The sequence below is a fragment of the Alosa alosa genome, chromosome 22, assembly GCF_017589495.1.
Source record: "Alosa alosa isolate M-15738 ecotype Scorff River chromosome 22, AALO_Geno_1.1, whole genome shotgun sequence".
NCBI classification, from domain to species: Eukaryota; Metazoa; Chordata; class Actinopteri; order Clupeiformes; family Clupeidae; genus Alosa; species Alosa alosa.
In genome coordinates this window covers 156,162-177,576 of record NC_063210.1, presented here as the reverse complement: position 1 = coordinate 177,576, position 21,415 = coordinate 156,162, and the positions used below count along the sequence as shown (strand labels likewise).

At 40.1% G+C, this 21,415-nt stretch overlaps 1 protein-coding gene across 2 annotated transcripts in view; it reads left to right on the top strand.

Annotated features, from left to right (window-relative positions):
* oat (ornithine aminotransferase) overlaps positions 1 to 21,415 on the top strand; it is a 103,194-nt gene that overhangs the window by 61,064 nt on the left and 20,715 nt on the right. For both annotated transcript variants that reach the window (XM_048232802.1, XM_048232803.1), the window contains exons 8-9: positions 12,146 to 12,259; positions 20,342 to 20,486. In XM_048232802.1, coding sequence (XP_048088759.1) covers positions 12,146 to 12,259; positions 20,342 to 20,486 — 259 coding nt within the window. The remainder of the gene's footprint in view (positions 1 to 12,145; positions 12,260 to 20,341; positions 20,487 to 21,415) is intronic.

Genomic DNA, 21,415 nt, shown 5'->3' with positions numbered 1-21,415 from the left:
CTGTTTAGGCTACTGCTCTTCAAATCACTGTTGGCTACAATGTTATTTTTGGTACAAATATAGTAAGATACTCAAATAGGCTGGGTGCTTGCGTTTCCTTAGGAATCCGCCGTATTGGTTAAATGAATATTAAGTGACTCAGGCCGACACAAAAATAGGGCACAGGCGGTAGGCCTAATGGGTCACTTTCCGATATAGAGGTTAACTTACCTAACTAGCAGGCAGGTAAATGGCATTTGTTTTCATGACATTGTGAACATTTTTACTGATAGTGCAGGCCTAAGGTTACACTGGTGTTCTAAAAAAACGAGATGACGGCCCTCTCTGACTACGTGTTTTCTGTCAGTGACAGACAAACGTCACCAATATCATGCTGAGCTAAATAGCCTAGGCCTACCGCAACTGCGATTTGACAAAAAGATAGTGTTGCAAGGTAGCCTATAACAATGAAAACAGTTATTTAAGTTAGCATTTGACATTTCGCTGTGGCAGTTCTAAGGCTAGGGGTGTCCAAACTACGGCCCGCCACGCACTTTAAACCAGGCCGCTCGCTATTTTTTCCAGCAATAGACGACGTTGTGGGCTACTGCAAACTGCTTTACACCCTTCTTATAGAACGTTTACAATGTCAAAACAGCTTGTTACATCGAGATACATAGTTGCAGCAGATCTAACTACGCTTTGCTACTTAATTTAATTGGGAACGCATTTGAGTGTGCACAAGAGGGCGAGAGCGTGGCAGGAGAGTAGCCTATCTGACAGCTTTGTGGTAATTTCCCACGCTACTTATTGTTTTTACTGAGATCTGTGGCCATGACCTCACACCAAACTGACATTGAAATTAAAGACATGTGAAAATAGATTATTGACGGAATGTTTTACAACCCTGTCTGTCAAAACGATGGACAATGAATGTCTAGTGCAACCTCAAAAAAGAGCCAAAAGCGCAATCTCTGAAAATAAGTGTTGCGTGAAACAGCAGATGATTAATGTTAATAAAAATGGTCTTTAATAAACTGTTCAGAACTGACATGGTGGACCAGAACGAGTTAATTAAGTGATGCAAGTTACTGATCATTATGCTGTTTATTATGTAGAATGGGAAAAAACAAGAACTTGAATTTGGGACACTGGTGTTTGAGTCCGGGACAGTGGCAAGTAGAATTCAGGACAGCTGCGGGACCCTGAGAAAAAAAAAGTTAATTTCGAGCCCTGGGTTACATGCCCACCAAGTTTCGTCTACCCCAGTCTTTCAGTGTCCCGGGAATCCTTGACGGAAATTTGGACATGCGAAAAAAAAAAAAAAAATCTGACTAAACCTATATGACCGCCGCTTCGCTGCGCGGCGGTCATAATAAGTTGAAAAGTTTTCTTACATCTCTTATGGTGGGCATGTTAAGTTAACCGTAGCACTACCTACACAGTAACCCCATGGTAATGCGAGAGTTAGTGTTAACTTTTGTCACCTATTTTTAATTTTGTCTTAGTCTTTTGACGAAATGTCCTTTTTAGTCTCCGTCATATTTAGTCATTCAAATATCATTTTTGTTAATCAAGTTTTAGTCGACTAAAGGTCTCGTCATTTTAGTCTAGTTTTAGTCAAAAGTAAACTAAAAGTATCTTCGTCTTAGTCAGTTTTAGTCAACACATTTTAGTGTTTTTTTTTTTTTTAACAAATTATTTCTGATTACCATTTGAGTCAAATAGTGTTTCACACATCTCAATTTTCCAACAATATTGTGTGTCCACAGGGCTACTCGTCTGTTATAATTACTCATTCTGATTTTTTGTCAGTCAGTATGTTTACATGCACAGGTAAGTCGAGCTACAGTTATAGCTCGGCTGGGATTTGACCATAGACAGTAAAAGATTTGACTGGACCACTGTCATATTCGTAGACCAGTGTTTCTCAAAGTGTGGTCCGGGGATCACTGGTGGTCCGCAAGCTATCCCAAGTGGTCCGTGAGCAGACGTGGTAAAATATAATGTAGATGAATGAGTTGTTTGCAATATTGAACCAACTTGTATGTAAAAACAGTTCTGCAACACTGTCTATGTAAGATATGCCAGTTTAAATCATACAGTGTGAATCCACACAATAAGCAAAGTGCAAAGACAATAAGCAAGGTGGTTCAGTGAGTAGGCCTATTGTGTAGACTAATTATAGGCTAGGCCTACTGTTGAAGTAGGTCTAATCTTTTTTTTTTTAGCTAGGGTTAGTTAAGTGGTCCTGAAACTGAAAAAAAGTTTGAGAAACACTGTCGTGGGCCAAAGTATTAATGTTTTTACTCCGCCGCAAGCTAGATGGCTTATATGCTTCAAACACAACACATTCCCCAAACAGACTCTCCATCTTAGCCATAGCTAACTTACTAGCGAACTTTCCATATTAGCTTACTTGCTAGCAAACTTTGCATCATCAGCCTAACTAGTTAAATAGTTGACATTACATGATGAACATTTTCGTATGGACATTCTGGAGGATGTTAATTTGTATGAGAGAAGCTTCAACTTCTGGCTATGTAGCATTGTGGAATAAAGCTTAGGTAGTTATCTTGCTAACTCTGGCAGAAATCTCCAGTGTTCTTGTTCCATGTAGTTTCGTGTTGCAGCCACAGGGTTGCAGCAACAGCATGTAGACTAGCCTACAGGAAAGCTGTTGCGTATGAACTCGATGAATATTTTGAAAACGTAACAGCTAGATATTCTGTCTTCTCATTTTGTAGATGAAAATGAAGAGAGATTTTTATCTTATTTTTTATTTCATGCAAAACATTTTAGTCTCGTCTTTTTTCGTCAACAATAATGCATCTTAAGATGGCCTTAGTCAGTGTTTCAGGACATTACTGCCGTCTCGTCTTAGTCATGAAAAAAAAGGTCGTTGACGAACATATTTCCTCTCGTCTCGTCTGACGAAATTAACACTACGAGTGATCATAATAAAATATAAAACGTGACGTAGTCCTTCGATAAATGACCAGGCTATGAACTCGTACATGAACAGCATTTTGTCATCGTTTGTCATTCACAGTGCTGTGAATTAAGATGCTAGGCTAAAGAGCTTGAGATTCAGACAGATGAACCTGGAAATGGTTGTGCTCATCATAAAAAATAGCAATTTGATCAGTGATCATGCATAATATCATCGCAAGCTTGAAGCTTTCTGGGGATGGGGATTTTACACAATCCTTCACTGTGTGCCCTGCTGTGTTAATATGACCGTGCTGATGCTAACAGCTGCAGCTTCCTCAAATCTATAGTTGTCATGCATATTAGGCTAGCTTTTGCCAATGAAAATGAATGCAAAATAAAAACCAAAACAGTCCTGCTCCTAACTGAAGAAACGTTTACGTTACCAACAATGTTAACAAACTTAGCTTCACTGCTGCAAACAAAGTTGGCTGTAAATATGCTTCGCCATATTTAACGAACCAGCTAGCTTTGTGATGACAAAATCTTTACCTTTTATTTGTTTAGTCCACTGAAAGTTATCCACATATCAAACGATTAAATCCACAGTTATGGAGGAATTGTTTTGGGGAAGCAGTTGCACTATATCCCACTTTTGCTGCCCTCAAACCACTTAAATCCATAGCCTAGATGAGCATTATGCATAACGTTACAACTTGACATGATGGTAAAGCTAAATGCCCAAGAAACATCACGTCATAAAAGTTGTACAAAAGCAAAAACTTGTTAATGATTCGTGGTGTAGCCTAGTGCTGCCTAATTGAAATTCGATAGGCAAGGGTTATTTTATATTAGACTATTACGTGTGGCACATTTATTGGGCTTTTAGCCTCTTTTATTTGATAAGGAACTGATAAAAACTGAGCAACAGAAAAGCTGTCATAGTCGATAGGCCTACATAAATAGTTTATTATTATAATTAGGCTATTAATACTTACTTTACTACTATTACTGTTATTATATTATTCGGATTAGCCAATAATGTAATTCTGAGTCTGAAATGTTGGCTACAAACAGTCTATACTGTTGTAACTGCACTGCTGCTATTATTTATTGTTAACTTCCGGGAACTATTTGAGGCTTCCATGAGCTGCCATTGTTGGAAAAAAATGGAACATTAGTGTCAATGAGGAGGAGGCTGCGGTCCTTCAATGTGTGCAGTAAGCTCCTCAGGATGTTCTACCAGTCTGTTGTTGCCAGCGTCCTCTTCTATGCAGTAGTATGCTGGGGAGGAAGCACAAGGAAGAAGGATGTGGGGCTTAATTGACAGGCTGGTAAGGAAAGCTGGCTCTGTAGTGGGAGCTGAACTGGAGTGCATCACTTCACTATCTGACAAAAGGACCCTGAACAAACTGATCAACATCTTGGACAATGAGTGTCACCCACTCCACAGCACTATTGTTAAGCAGAAGAGCCTGATCAGCTGGAGACTTCAAGCCACTGCCTTGCACAACTGACAGACTGAGAAAGTCATTTGTCCCCAGGGCCATTGAACTGTTCAATGCCTCACTTAAGGGAAGAGGAGAGAGGGACTTCTCTGCATAGTCTGTCTGCCTCTTCACCCCCTCCATGTTTGGTACTGTCTGTCCACTAGCCACTTGTACCACTGTCTTTATGCCTCACTGTTTGCGTGCTAAATTAGCACATATGCATAACCCCCTCCATGCCACAGCCGAACTGTGGCCACACTTATACATTTTCTTAAATAGTTAAATATATAGATATATAGACTTTACTTTACTTTATTTCTGCATTGTTGCACTGTTGACTTACTCATTTGCACTATCACCATGACCACTATCACCATTGCGCTACCACCATGACACTCATTCACACAGAGCACCTTAGAGCACCTTACTATGCACAGAGAATCACAGGCTCAGTCCCTGCCTCAGTCATTGCAAACGCCTCTGATTTATTAATCACCACTCTGTGGATACTGTTTTTTAGAATTGATTTAGATTAAGTGTTAGTATAATTAGTATTTTTGTAATTTGTATTTTAGTATATTTTTATATATTGTATTAAGTGTTAGTATAATTTGTATTTTAGTATATTTAGCATATTCTTGTCAGTCAGAGCATTCTGCATGTTTACCAATGTTAAAGCTAAACTGAATCACCTTCATGGCATATGCAAACAGTGTTTCCCACAGAATTGAATTCTATTTGTGGTGGTAGGTTTGCAGAATTAACTTGAATGCAACCGTTTTTAACACATTAGCGCAGCGTGGTTATGATGCTAACTAGATTTAAGCACAATTTAGTAGAACCTGTAAAAATCATTGTGTGGTGGTCAATGTTGATATTGTGGTGGGCTGCATACTTCAGGGTTTCCCACAGGAAATGTGTTAGTCAAGGTGGTAGGTCGTAGGTCCCGGGGTCTGGTATCGGTTGCTGTCGGTGGGGGGTGTGGGTGTTGGCGTCTTGTTTGTGCGATACACTACAGTTGTTACATTATAAATAAATAACCAGCTTCTCAAAATAACAGTTAACAAAGTAACAGTATACAAATATTTCAAAATATTTGTGTAATTTGTGCAATTTTAACAAAGACTATTACAAACTATAGAACAAGTGCAAAAGAAAGTGCAAAACAACAAAATGTGCAAATGTGATCAGTCACTACTTATGGCAGAGCTGATAGCATTGTTACAAGCCATCCTCCTTGGCTTTAAAAAGATCATTTCAAGGGCCCTTTGGTAATTGCACTGTTTTACTATTGGACCATTAATGCTTATCTTCATGCAGGCTGTCAGACTGTTGACCTGCAGCCTGTTCTGCAAGTCTGTCCTGATCTATACACCAAGAGTGAATGAAGTTTAGATCATTTTATAGTTTTGTGTAATATGGATGGAATTTGAGCACGGAGCGCTTTTTAATTTAGAGGCCGGAGTGGCCGCTCTGTTCCGCTCCCATACCGCTCACACCACGAGTCTGAGGCATGCCCACTAATAAAACCAAGAGCGTTAAATTTCAAAGATATTGGCCATATAGCCTAAGTTAGTTGATGGGGATGGAGTTAGCTAAATAATTTAGAAAGCATACGCGTAGGCACGGATGGGCCTGGACGGGCCTAGGCCCGTCTATTGTCAGTCTTTCGCGTCCGATTAGACGTGCAAGTCAACACTGTGCTGAGAGCAGATGGCTGTTTACTTGGCCGCTTCTCCAGTCAAATTCGCGTCAGGTCAATTTAGCTCTCCGGTACCAAAGAAGTAAGAGCAATGGCAATATATTTCACTCAGAACATTTATTTTAAAAGACTGCAACACTGATGGTGCAACAACAAACAAGCTTGGCAACGTTAACTAAAGGGATCAGTCGGGATTAATTGCCAAAAGAACGAAAATGACAAATCACACAGTCGGGTTAAATATTTTAAACTTAAGCCAAACGGATGAACCCAGCATTGGTGCGTCGCATAAATTAAAACACAAATTGAAGCAACAACTTGATCATTGGACAACCCTACCACTAAACCTTTCCATAGGCCTGCAACGTTTATGACATAAAAAATGGAATATGAACGCATTTCATCACACCTGACAATTAAACGGAGCTGTGGCTGTTCGTGATTTGACTGATTCTTGATAACGAGGAGCGAGATATTTGCACCGCTCAGCTCTGCTCACTAGCTCTGATTCGGAGGCATATCACAGATGTAAAGATTATAAAATCTGATTATTTTTCGATGTATGACACGTTTCTTCTTTTTTTAATGTGTTCTGCGGAGAAGGGAGATTGGCACTTGGTCATGGTTTGGAATGAAAGGGAGAAAACAGGACAAAGTAACATGTTGTTTTTTTTTTTTTTAACTGAACATTTTTGAAGTCATCCATAGTTTATCACTTAATGTTATCCCATCCCATGTTGAACTCATGTTGAAATGCATATCAGACTAGCTTGCCAGTTCACATTAGCTAAATCGCTAACTAGCTAACAGATAGCTACCTAGACTTAAATTAATGCTGCTGATACTCCTTCAACTAAGCTAGATTTGTCCATTAAGCATGTGGGCCACTTCAATCGCTTTCTTGTGAACTACAATGGGTAAAAAACAGATAAATGCTTATCAAATACACATCACACATGTTGCTCTTAGGAGGTACAACCGTTACCAAAAATGGGGAGCATACCCATGTTCCCAGGGCCCTGTGTTCCATAATCCCCCAGTTCAATTTTCTAACACACAGTGGCTGAATCTAAATGTACCCCCTCACAGATTTTGATTCCGGCAAACTTGAGGGCTTAGAAATTGTGAAGTGCACGAGTGCTCTCTCACACCCTTTGCCCTTTCCATAAGTCTACATTTATGCAGACTTTACCCAAAGGTAACCAACAATTCATAATTCATAAAACACAGGGTTACCCAAAGGGATGCTACACATTTTTGGTGTTGTCAATTTAACAATATGTCACAGGTGATGTGCCATTCCTGTTATTAGCAATTTGAACCCTTACAGCCTCTCAAACTCCATCACTTATCAATGGATGTTAAGCTTTTAGGGTTCAGTACTTAGGCCCATTGACATACTGTAAATAATTAATATGGATTTAATGTATATTAATTAATAACACAAAGAAGATAGGACCCCGGGTACATTGGACCATCTAACTGGGCAACATAGGACCCTTTTTCATGTTCCTATTACCTACCATGTTAATCTGGGAAACAAAGGACCCTGGGAACATGGGGTCACACAACACACTTGTCACATGATGTCTGAAGCAGAGTCCTACACGGGTCCATTTTTGGAGACCCACCTGTCCCCGCAAAGTTCAGCACCAGATCAGACCCGTGATGATATCAAAATTAATTCTGCACCCGCCCAGAGCCATTAATATTTGGCCCGTTACCCGACCCGTGCCCGTGATAATCACGCACAAGCTAAAATCATTCCGATTAAAGTGCTTTATTTTTATCTCGCACCTCTCAACATCACAATATAGGCTCTCTATAGGCTAATGAAATAGCCTAATGCAGTGTTTCCTCTAGGATTGTTTTAAGCAGTGGGGGCAGGCCTGTCCGAATATCCAGATTTACAGTAAATCCAGAGATAGATCCAAACCATTCTATTAATGACAAGAGAGATGGAATTGATGTCTGTGTCTTAGAGATATACAAAAGCATATCATCTGCATACAGGGAGAGATGGTGAGTTGTTCCATTGACAACTATAGGGGCTATACTAGCACTTTGTCTTATGTTAATTGCTAGCGGCTCTATCAGAATTGCAAAGAGGAACGGTGACAGGGGCAGCCCTGTCGGGTTCCACTATGAATTTGGAAGGGTGGAGAAACGGTTTGGTTGGTTATGACTGAGGCTGTGGGTTGAGCATATATTGTCTCTACCCATTTCCTGAACTACCTGCATGTAAGGCCACTCAACCTGGTCAAATGGATCTAAGGAAATAATGACAGCTTCAGTGGAGTGTTTACTATATAAGACATTGAAAAGACTACATAAATTAAAATGTAGTTGTCTCCCTGGCATAAATCCAGTCTGGTCTGCGTGCACAATGCTACATATATATTTCTTCAACCTGTCTGCTAGAATCTTCCCTATGATCTTAGTTTCAACAGGCAGCAGAGAAATTGGGCGGTACGAAGATACTAATAGGGGGTCACGACCAGGCTTCGGAATAGGGTTGCAAAGGGGCGGAAAATTTCCGGTAAATTTCCGGACACTTACTGGAAACTTTCCATGGGAAGTTAAGCTGGGGAATTTTGGAAATATTCCAAATTGGAAACTTTAATGGAATTAAAGGAAATTATGGGAATTAATGGGAATTTACAGGAATTAACTTTGAATTCCTACTTTTTCATATACAAACATTAACATTTTGTTTCATAATAACCGATATGATTTGTTTGTTCATATTTTTGCTTAGCTTAGCATACAAAGCTAGCTACCATGCTAGCGGGAATCCCATTCTCTGCCTATGGTTTACTAGCGTGCTAAGCTAGCAACACTAAAACCACTGAACTGCCCAAGATACACCACGCCACTCAAAAATCTGATTAGTTGGAACATTAACTATCTTGACAATTAGTTTGTTCAGTTAGAATCCCAGAAAATGGTAAAACAAGTAAAAAAAAAAACCATAACATACCACCCCAACCAAGTTGTCAAGCTTAATCAGACAGATTAATCATCCCATTACAGTTTAATTACAGTGCAAAATGACGTTCACCAATTTGAATGAGGACAAAAGTGACGACAAGCCCATAACTGGGCAACTCTGTTCGCAAACTTATCCCAGTTTCACACCAGTTATTCCCACAAGATGACGTTTTCACTGGGAATTTATTTTCCCCATGCACATGAATGCACCATAGGTTTCCTTTACGTCTAGTAGCCTATGCTGATTGCTGTGTGCATGGGATTGACGTACTGTATGTGCAGGGAAATTTGACTGAAATTGCATTAAATCAGGTTGTTTTAACTAGTATTATGCTGCAAGATGGGGTTTTGTCCACTACATTTAAGTTCCCTGTTATAGACTAACTTGCCATATTAAAAATTCCAAGTTTATTCCCGTTAATTCCCGTATATTCCCGTTAATTCCCATGGAAGGTTTCCAACTTTTAAAAATTCCCGGAATTTTGCAACCCTACTTCGGAATAACAGCGATGTTGGCATTATACAATGTAGGTGGGAGTATTGTAGCTTCCTTAGCGTGGTTAAACATACGCAACAATAGTGGTGATGGATCTTCCCTAATTTTTTTAAAGAAATCCATGCTAAAGCCATCAGGTCCTGGGGCTTTGTTAGCTGGAAACGCTGAAATGGCGGCATTGAGTTCTTTTAAGTTCAGGTCAGCTTCTAGTGCACTGATGGCCTTATCAGAGAGCCTAGGCAACTGCAGACCAGCAACAAAAACTTTTCTATACTGTCTCTGTCTACATTGCCTTGAGACTTATATACTTGTGAGTAGAATTCCCTAAATCTGGCATTTATCATTTTGGGGTTATTTAGTATATGGCTAGAGCTATTTTTGAATTGAAATATGGCTCTGGAAGACTGCATTTGCCTTAGTTGTCTAGCAAGCAAGTTGTGTGGCTTCTCCCCTAGTTCAAAGTGTTTTTGTCTCAGGTGTGTTAGTAATTTAATAACATCTTTTGAAAGTAAGCCATTGTATTCAAACCTTAGGGCCACGATCTTGTTTAGCAGTTTAGTGTCGGGGGACATTTTGTAATTGTTTTCTAGATTAGTAAGATTGTGTACTATTCCCAATAATATATACCTAATAACCGCTTTCAGGGCTTCCCATAAGGTGAAGTCCTTAACATCGCCCTTGTCATTTGTATTTATAAACATTAAAATGTTCTCTGTAATATATTTACAGAAACCCTGATCCTTTAATAGTGAGTTATTTAGCCGCCAGGTGTAATTCCCCTAAGTTGTGTTAAGTTTAAGATCTACCAAAACAGGGGAATGATCAGATATAACAATATTGTGGTAACAAGAGCCAGAAACTGGAATCTAGAAGAAAATAATCTATTCTGGAATAAGATTTGTGTACAGATGAAAATAATGAAAAATCTTTTTTAGAGGGATGGAGCAATCGCCAAACATCTACCAGATTGTAGCCCTTCATTACACTATTGAGGGTCAAACTACTTTTGGACTTATTTATTTGTGGTTGTTGCCTGTCTGTCAGAGGATCCATTATACAATTAAAATTGCCCCCCATAATCACCTTAGATCCAGAGAGATTGGGTATAGCCCTAAAAAGAGCCTGGAAGAATCCTGGATCATCAAAATTAGGGCCATACACATTAATCAATGTCACTGGTATTTCGTTCAGCAAACCTGTAACAATTAAATATCTACCATTTTGGTCAGTAATCATTTGCTGGTGTTGAAAAGTAACTTTGTTATGTATAAGGATAGCAACCCCTCTTGCTTTGACTGAAAAATTAGACTGAAGGATCTGTGATGCCCATGATGGCCTCAAAACCTTTGCTGCACTGTTTTTAATATGCGTTTCCTGAAGGAAGCATATATCAGCTTTAAGCGATTTCAAGTGTGCAAAAACCTTTCCCCTTTTCACTTGGCTGTTCAAAGCCCCTCACGTTCCAACTGACAAGTCTGACTGCTCCTGTATTTTGCCTATGTAGGTCACCCATCATTACTAAATGAGATCCAAAATGAACATTCAAAGACCGTGATGGTAACTAATAGGGGTGTGAATCTCTCATGTAAAAGACGATACGATTCGCATCTAGATACATGGGCACGATTCGATACAAGAAAAGATACATGTTTATAAAAAAACGATTCAGTACGATTCGATGCGATGCGATTCGATGCAGTTCAAGAATGGAAAGCATTCTGAAAGATTTTTTATAATTTGCTCAAGGTGCACATTCATTTTATATTATCAATTATCATGGTCATGGTTGTCAATTAGGCAACAAAATGTGTGAATATGATTATATAAACTGAGGTTTGTTTCATATACTGTATTGAAATGAAAAAAGAATAGTCTACATTTCAGTCAAACACAGCAGCCAAAAACAACATAAAATACATTTTTATAGACTTTACAGATTTTATAGTTATCTGATTGTTTTCATGGAGCTGTAGCCTTGTTGAGGTAAGACAATACCAAAATAAAATAAAACAGTGCTTAAGACACTCTTGGCCTTTTCTCATATAGGCCTAGCCTACCCTACAAGAATAAAATAGGCCTACAAATGTTTTGAGTTTAATAAATAAACATTAAGTGCCAAAAAAGAGGTTTTAGATGGAAGTTTCTGGAGCTCTCGCCAAACACGTCTACTCCTTCACACCCACCGCCCCCCTTGTTATCACTATTTTAGTATGTAAACAAATAACAGGCCATCAATGATGGCAACCATTTGGTTGGCTTTGGCAACCAAATCTCATGCCTGGTTGCCAAGCTGGCAACCACTTTTAAAAGTTAATGTTGAGCCCTGATCGCATCGGTGCACCCAAAGCCACAAAATGCACAAGTTATGGTCTATAGCAGGGGTAAAACTGTAGACCATCGTAAGTCATTCAAATGTAAATGCTCTGATTATTGGTAAACTCCATGCAATGACACAATCAGTGTTGCATTGTTGATTTCCTTGTTTGCCTGTTCTTTGATGAAAATGATTTTCTGTTTCTGTTCTTAGTGTTGAATATGTGTGTGTTTGTGTGTTAGGTATCAGCTGTGCTTTGCGATGATGAGGTGATGTTGTCCATCAAACCTGGAGAGCATGGCTCCACTTATGGAGGAAACCCTTTGGCCTGCAGAGTTGCCATTGCTGCTTTAGAAGTGAGTTTTCTTCCACATCACCTGTCAGTCAACATTTAATTTTACAGATATGATCATCACCAATAAATTGGCTCACAAATGTACAGTCACAAACTCGTAATCGGGAATTTAGAGGGCCAGTGTTTGTTCCCAAATGGATATTATTCTATACATTGCAGCCTGTCTAACGAAGTGTTATTAGAGGTCCAAGAAGCGCATCGCACATGCACAATAAACCCCCCCCACACACACACACACACACACACACACATACACACCATACTCCCCCAACACACACAGACTCAACACCATGGATGCAAACAGCTTGCTTTTTAACTTGGGTGACTTGTGTAAATCGTGGGGCGGGGGTTAGGCTAGAGAAGATCAAATGTCCGGTGCTTCTGTCACTGGTCTGATTTGCAGCATAATTAATCATGGAACCGCAGGCCACTAGAAAAAGTTTCCCCAATCAGGAAATATTTGCTAATTTGGCATCATCAAACATTGAGGCATAAAATTAAGTGGTAGGTTAATGGCATGAGCGTTTATTCAATGAACCGGAACCACCCAAGTTGCACAGATTTCCTTAGTAGGCTGAGCCTACATCGTAATAAACATAGGCAAAAACAACATAGTAAGAGTTAACCTTCCACTGCAAAAAGTGTTATAATCTTATATTAAGATAAAAAGGATACTTACTTTAAGCTTTTTTTGTAAGATTATTATGACCGCCGCTAGTGTAGCTATGTCATGGTCTATGGTGTCAAAGGCAGCACTGAGGTCCAGGAGGACCAATACTGATCTATATCCATTATCGGCAGCAATGAAGAGGCAGCATTGAAAACTTTAACTAAGGCTGATTCAGTACTGTGGTGAGCTCTGAAGCCAGACTGATATAATTCTTGTTTATACAGTGGGCATCGCTTTCAAATGACCACTTCAGTCGCGCATTACGAGGCGTGAAGCTGCGTGAAGCTTTAGTACCACTTTCAGCCACTGTGCGTCGCTCTGCCACTGTACATCGCTCTGCCTGCCGCCCCTACTGAAAAAGAAGGAGACTTGCGAGAGTAATCCCAGCCTACGAATTCAATAACAAAATAAATCATGCATAATTAAACATTACCTCGATTTAGGCTACTTGGGTATGTCCTTAAGGCTTGACTACACGGTGGTAAAGAAAATCGAAATCGAAATTTGCTGTCTACATTATTGTCAGTGTTGGGGGTAACGCAGCTACACAAATCAAAACAGTGGTGTGATAATTGAGCCAGTAGAGAATTAACTGTTCAGAATTAATCTGTAGCCTTGGGTAGGCTTCTGCAGAAAACAATGTTGTTGCTGATTTAATACTATCGGGCTTACATTTTTTTAACAGGCTACGCAATAGAGGCTTAGACAACTATGACCCACGCTTTGGTTTAAATAATTAATTTGCCCTACTTTTTGACTGCAATGTAGTCAATTGACTGCTTGACATGTCATTTTTATTTTTCTGTACAATAAACAAATACATCTGCTTTATGCAGCAGAATTACATTCATATTTGGCTGACTTCTGCAGACGCGCAAAAATATTTTCGTTTGCCGTAACCCGACCGACCCTGTCAATTTAGAACCGACCCAAATAATGATTTTGCAGGGTTCCATTGATGTCACAATAGAACGACGAGCAGAAAAAAAGCTGATAGATTGGGTGATCCTACTGCTCACGATGACTAGTCTTGGATCATCGTCATACAAGCTGATCAATTTTTACCACTTGTTGCAGCAGTGCGGTTTTATCCCATGCTCATTTCTACAGGCTGTCTCTGTGCCTCCGCTCCTTAGCAGATACATTTTGATGTAGTCTGCGTGTGAAATGGTTTCGTGAGATGTGGGCCTACATGATATAGGCTAGGCTATGGCCGTTTTATAGCGTGTTGGCGTATAGCATTTTGGCATGTAACATTTTAAATGAGGCCTTGCCTACCCTACAACTTGTTAGGCTACACCAGTCCGCCCAAATGGCATACCTCGAGTCCAATATGCGGGCACCCCTGGCTGCAGCTTGCAGATCGGGGCTGGGCTCAATGTGGGGCAGAGCGCAACGTTGAGCTCAGGCCAAAATCAGCTCGTCATTCCCTGCTGACCTCTGTGTCCGTCAATTTACCCGGACTCAGAGTTTTTCTCAAGGAAGAATGCTTAACTCTATAAAAGCGTATCCTCCTTAAACTACTGCAAACGTTAATCATGTCCCTTCCCGCCTAGCGTTAGAATCTGGTTGCGTGTGTGCTGTGTAGTGGGGTGGGTGCACTAATGAGCCCAACCAACTTATGTGTTCCGTCAGTGGTTCGACTGCACAATTATCACAATAGCACAAGTAGAATAGACAAGGGATGGGAAGGATGGCCTTAAGCTTTAATTTCCCCAGCACCTCTCAAGCCAATAGGCCTACACTGTTCCATGAATGATCAAGGCTATAATCTGTTTCAAATCTTAATGATTTTATGAGTTCTCCCTGCTTACTGAAAGTCGCTGTGTGAACCCGCGTGACGTGAGTGCGAAATAGAATGCGAAATATTAAAATAATCGCATCGGACTTGGTGTGTACACTTTGAGTGCATTTTCGCACTGTTATTTCGTATTGTATCTGGTGTGTAGGCCTACGGGCCTTAAGAGTGAGTGCTATGGATGACGTTATTACTCATGCACGAGCTTGACTGAAGTGACCACCTTGATTGGCTGATGATTGTAACGCGGGAATGATTCCAAACACCTCCCTTACGATGAGTGGCAGGTGACAGGTCTGAGAATGCTGCGCTATAAGGACAGAAGATGATGAATATGAATAAAAAGGCCTAGCCTAAATGAATCAAGAGTAAGGCAAAACAAATAGCTTGTAGCCTAATGAAACATACGGATTGATGTAGTATGTTTCATTAGGCTTACATGTTGACAATGAGTAGCCTAGTTTTGGTTGTTGTTGGTGGCGTTATTGCATGTTAGTTATGCCTACAATTCAAAATTGCGTCCTCACGATTGGAAGCTAGCCGCATAGGATTTCAAAACAGGAGAAATGCCACAAAACCGGTTTGTGAATAGGTCTGTGAGTTAGGAGTCCTCTTGACTTCTTTTAAGCTGTCATAGCTGGTGGGAAGGTGTGATTTGTTGGGGGCAGGACTGATGGCCCCCCTGCCCCCCAGTCAACGTGAATCGGGTGGTCAGTTAATATGCTATGCCGAATAGTTTTCAACATTTTAATTATTAGTGTCGGGTGAATTAGGAAATGTTCTCAAAGTAGCCTTATGGCTGAAAGCTGCTTGGGATCCCCCTGTCAAGCAATATAACCATACAAACGCGCGCACTCATTGTTTCAAAAGGAGTAAATTCGGCTTTGTCAGAACTGAGATGTGGACGACACGGCACGGTATGCCCAATTGAAAATAAATTAACGCAACGCAACACAGACCCCGCTTCTCTCGCGTCAGTCACTGACATGAACGAAACACAGAACCCGAATTCTCTCACGGCAGTCACTGACAGTAGCCTAGAATAAATGCATGGGGGAAAAAATTTCCCATGACAAAGACATCAAACAAATATTTTGTCACTATAACATCTGTCCTTTGTCAAATGTGTTATGTTCCAAGTAGCCTAGTGCGTAATTCTGCTTCATAAAGTTGAACAAATACATTTGCTTATTTCACAGAAAAATATAAATAGCCAGTCTACAGTGCAGAGTTGGTAAGTTATGGTAGGCCAACTTGCAGTGAACATACAAACAGGGGAAATTATTTCTCTTGCAGCTGAGTAGCCTCAGGTGCGCGTGAGACATAAGGCCAACATGCAAGCCAATGAATCGTGCCCTCACGACAATCACGCCGTTAAACTTAAATAGGTTAACATCACTCTAAGTTCGCCTTCAAGCAAGGAAAACGATGATTTGAAGACATCTGTTTCGTTGGAAGGGCAAGGGGTAGCAACAGGGCAACACAGAGACAGGTCTGATAGCAGGGCTGTTAAAACATTAAAACGGCAAGACAGCGGGGGGGAAGTTAAAATACGTGAGAAACACAGAAAAAGTTGGCATGCATTGTTTCGGTCCCCGTGCACAGGGATTATTTGTCATATTATTAATCACATATGATTATTTGTGAAATTGTGCAAACAGGCGCAACACATTTGAAAAGGAAGGACTGGTAGCATGCAAGCTCACGGGAAAGATTGATTTAAGAACGTTATCACAGTGTGTGGCTGTGGCGCAAAGCAGCGCGGGCAGAAGACAGCGACAATTGGCAGGGGAGGGTTATGTCTTTTTTTAACAATTCTGTCGGAGGGTCATTGAACAATTTCTAGCAGGCAAGAGAGGGTCATGCAACTTTTGACTGAAGCACTCAAAATTCCTCCGGTGGCCCCTTCAATAAATAAATAACAGTCCCTAGATTGCTGCTGGGCTATATGTCTTGGTTCATGTCTGTTAACAACTCATTGCCGTCAAACGCGTAGCCTATCTCACGGTTGCATCCATTACAAACAAACATGCAATGTGAACGTCTGGGATTGGGAAGAGCACTAAATGCTCTACTGAATAAGCACTAAGTCAAACCTTTAAATGAAAAACACTCTTTAATAATCAAAAAAATAAACCGCTAATGAAGTAAACTTGTGACCATCAAAAAATCGTTTATCGCCTGTAACTCCGTGATAAACGGACGTAACAGGAAGGCATTTGGCTAAGCAACGGAGGTTAATATGCTCTATACTTTGTCCAAATGATGTCTGTCTATCATCGTTACACTCTGAAAACCAGAATGTTTAATTTGTCCTCTGCGCTTTCTTCTACGGCTGCAAACTGGATTCACTCGCAGTTAACCAAATATTTCTTTATTAGGCAGGGCAGGCATATTTCTGGCTATTAAATTATTTCTAAACCAGTCTGCTAAAGTCTGTAGTGAAGTCTGTGTAGGGTTTTCCAGGCTCCATTTCTTTTATGAGACACCCTGCTCACTTGAGCCATCTACCGGTTGTTTGGGTTGTTGCAGCTGCCTCACTGGGAAAATACAAATTAAAGTCGTGATGTCGCAGCGTGATCCCACGCCAAGGATCAGCGAAAGTGAAGCTTGCCAAGTCGAAGCACTGCCCACTGTATGCAAGAAGGCACCAATTTGTTTGGACGCTATTTTGTCTTTGTATCAGCTGGTTTTGGCAAACAGTGCCCCGTTTGCCTACCAGAGGGAAGGAGGTTTAATTAAGTTTGTGACCAGGATGTGAGGGGTCTGCAGAGATTTTTGCTGCCTTTTTCCTGACCTTGGACCGGTACAGGTCCTGGATGGAGGAAGGTCCGCTCCAATGATCCTCTCTGCAGCCCTAATTGTCCATTGCAGTCTGGCCCTGTCCCGTTTGGTAGCTGACCCAAACCAGACAGTGATGGAGGTACAGATGACAGACTGAATGATGGCTGAGTAGATACAGTCAATATGGGGAGACCATTTTAGGTCCTATGAAATGGTTGATCCCAGATGATATTGACTCGCTCACAGTCCTTGGTGGCCCTGTCACACGAAGTCTACACGAAATAAATGTGAGCATCTGAGCTAAAGTTCATTCCCAAATACCTGCTACTACACCCTAGTTTCAGTCTTCAATTTCTTGCATTTCAACAAAAGTGCCTCAAGTAAGGAAGAGCATGGTTTAGGCTTCAAAGGCTTAAAGTAAAGTAACTGATCATATTTGTAAAATGTTTTGCTTGCATAAATGGGGAGTCATTAAGCATAAACTGCTCACAATGTAATTTGTGTCAATATACAGAACAAAGACCTCTTTTGTTCTTACATTCCCCAGGGGGCGCGCACCCCAGTTTGAGAACCACTATTCTAGTAGGCTACTAGGCTATGCTAATAGGTGTCCATAAAGCCTACGACCTCTTCAAAAATGCCTGATAACTTCAGGCACAGAAATTGTCTTTGTTTTAAGTCCTGAACCATGTTCAAATCAAAAGTCAATGTGGATTGCACACACCCAAATGATATTATATGTGCAAAGCATCCGTGTGATATTCTTTACCTTTTAAGCATCCCACCCTCCACATTCACACACACACACACTGCACCCCCGAAGTAGGCTACCCTGGTTGTGGCCTGTTTACTTTGGCTTGTAGAAACTCCTAGGGGTACCCTGAACACACATTTTTGCAGTCTGCATACATGAATTATGATATACTCTCACACTCAAACCTTGACTCTAAGCTGATCCATAGGTCAATGGTAAGTCATCCACCTGCATCCAGGTTCAAAACTCACCTGACACATTGCAAAAATAAAATCTAACCAAGTGTTGTTAATCTTATATTAAAGGTGTTATATAAAGGTATACCAGTTTCAGTTATTTTTGGCGACTGTAGAGCCCCCCCTAGAGTCGCAATATATTTATATTTTACTCTGCTGTTTTAAATAGCCTACTATGCATTTGTCTGTACGATCAGGTATGAAAAGGGAAAAAATCATGAAATTAAATCAAATTGCATCATATTTACAGTCTATACTCTGCGTTCACCTGCGCACCCATTACTCTCGTTTGAATTACTCACGAACCCGTGATCGCGTAGATATGGCAAGCATATCATGATGAAAGAGGAGACATAGGGCTATCCATTGGTACTAAGTACATCCTTCTGGGTTATAAAACAGACGAAGTGATAGCAAAATAATAACTTCACATAGCTCGACTTATCCCCCGTTTTGTGTGTTTTTGTGGCAAAGCATGTATAATCCAAAGCTATCATGTGTTTCTCTATGGCAAAGCATGTTCATAATCCGGTTTTGAGATCCTAGCAAATTCCTGCATGGCATCCAATTCAAAGCTCGCATTGCATCCCAATTTGATCGACAACGAAACACCTTTTTTGCCTTTACTTTGTTCATGGCAATGCAGTAAAAAGTTGTTGTAGAGAATCATCATGAGTGTACACACAGGCTAACATGCAAACTCGGGTCAAGTCAGGTCAGATCAGTTCGTGTCACAGATATGGAGCTCAGAAAGGTCATTTTTCATCACTAAATAAAAAAAATTAAATTTATTTCTGAAAGGCGCACACCACTTATGTCTGTAAATTGCTCAGCCCCAAAGTCCATGGTTCTTATATTGCCAGATTCAGGACAGTCAGATAGGCAGATCTGGGTAGCCTAGACTGTGATGGAAAAAAATATAGCATGTGTAAATGACACTTACAATGACCAGGATAAATGCTCATAACTAAAGGTAGTGGAAATGCCCTTAAAACAGTCTAGGGTTCTAAGGGTTAACAGGTCACCTTATCGGCCAGTCACATCGGCAGAAATGTCCATATCGGCCGATGCCGATAATTAAGTTATGAAGCTTTTATCTGCACTGCAAAAACTGCTTATCTAACCAAGTGTTATTAATCTTATATCAAAATAAAAAAAACTAGTTGGTATTGTTTTCAGTATAAAGAGACTTACCTAGCGCTTTCTTGTGAAATCATTTGACTTAATTTAAAAAAAAAAAGACTTATTATAAGACATCTCATCTTGAAAACAAGCAAATTTGTCCTAAAAACAAGCAAATTTGTCTGCCAGTGCGTTGAGCAAATTTGTCTTGATAAGACTCCTTAAAATAAGTTAAAGTCTTCTTAAATTAAGTCAAAATTATCTTTTGAGAGGGCGCTAGGTAAGTCCTTTCATACTAAAAATAATACCAAATAGATTTTTTAATCTTAATATAAGATCAATAACACTTGGTTAGAATTCATATTTTGCAGTGTGCAGATACCGATGTCAGGCTGATATCATCTTGCATACTTTTTTTGAGGATAAATTTGCTGAACGCACTGGCAGACAGATTTGCTTGTTTTCAGGATGAGATGTCTTTAAAGAAGTTAAACCCTTAAATTACACTACCGGTCAAAAGTTTGGGGTCACTTAAAAATTTCCATTCCACTCCACTTCAACTGCATTGTTTTTTTTAATCAGGGCAGCAATTTTCAGATTGCATTGTGTGCTTGGGAAAGGCCTTTAAAGGTGCTTTGTGTAGAAATCGAGTTGAACATGGTGTGTTGTCTTCCATTGACTTACACATGTATTCAATACTGCGTCTTTTCTAATTGCAGGTCCTGGAGGAGGAAAAACTGGCTGAAAATTCTGAAAAGATGGGCCAGCTGCTTAGGACTGAACTGATGAAGCTACCTAATGATGTTGTGACCACTGTCAGAGGGAAAGGATTGCTGAACGCCATTGTTATAAAGGAAACTAAAGGTACCAACCATGTAAATCAGACACTACTAGATCAATGTACATACTGCATAGCAGTAAAAAACATCTTTGTCACCTGTCAAATTGAATGAATGCATTTTATCTGATGTACAGTTTATCTGTCAACAACAAAAGTAATAGTGGGGCAAATAACCTGAGTGCACTTTGTAATAAAAGAATGAAATTTGGTACACTTATAGCCAAAAACAGCTCTGGTAGTCTGAGCGAATTATGGTTAAAGGTATTTCAGGTATTGCCTATAATGCCAATCCTTACCAGGGTGGAAGTAGCTTTCTTTTGTACCACAATACAATGGATATTGGGCCAAAATGGTCTGTTAGAACATCATGATGTTAGGCAGTATCTCCCAAGCTGGTTAGAGGATCTTTATCAAACTTGGCATACTCGTTATAAGGGCTTGATGAACTGATATTCAAGGTCACATGGTCATACTCAAAAAGTGTTGGCGTGATCTCTCCCAACCAGATTGAAGGATCTTCATGAAATTAGTTAATAAAGTTAATGACTTAATAAAGCCTACATGCAATGATTAGGTACTAAAGGTCATGGGGTCAAAGGTAAAGGTCAAATTCTTTCAAAGTTATATGAGGCTGTAGCAGGCCGTCAAACAAATGACAATTGACATTATGTTGTTTGCGTCATTAGTGATTACACAACGTTTGCATTCCAAAGTTTTCTCAAAACAAGAAAACTATTAAAGCAAACTTTCTGTATAACAAGATTTTGATAGGTTTAGTCTTTTACTCCAATGCCCTCTTTTAAACCAGGGGAAATTAAAACATGAGTCAGAGCCCCATTTTGGGCCGATCGGTGCCAACTGAGGACACCAAACTTTATTGTTATTTTCTGATAGCTATATGGAGGGTTGGAATTTCATGGCGGCCACGACGGCCATGGCATTGCGTTGGCCC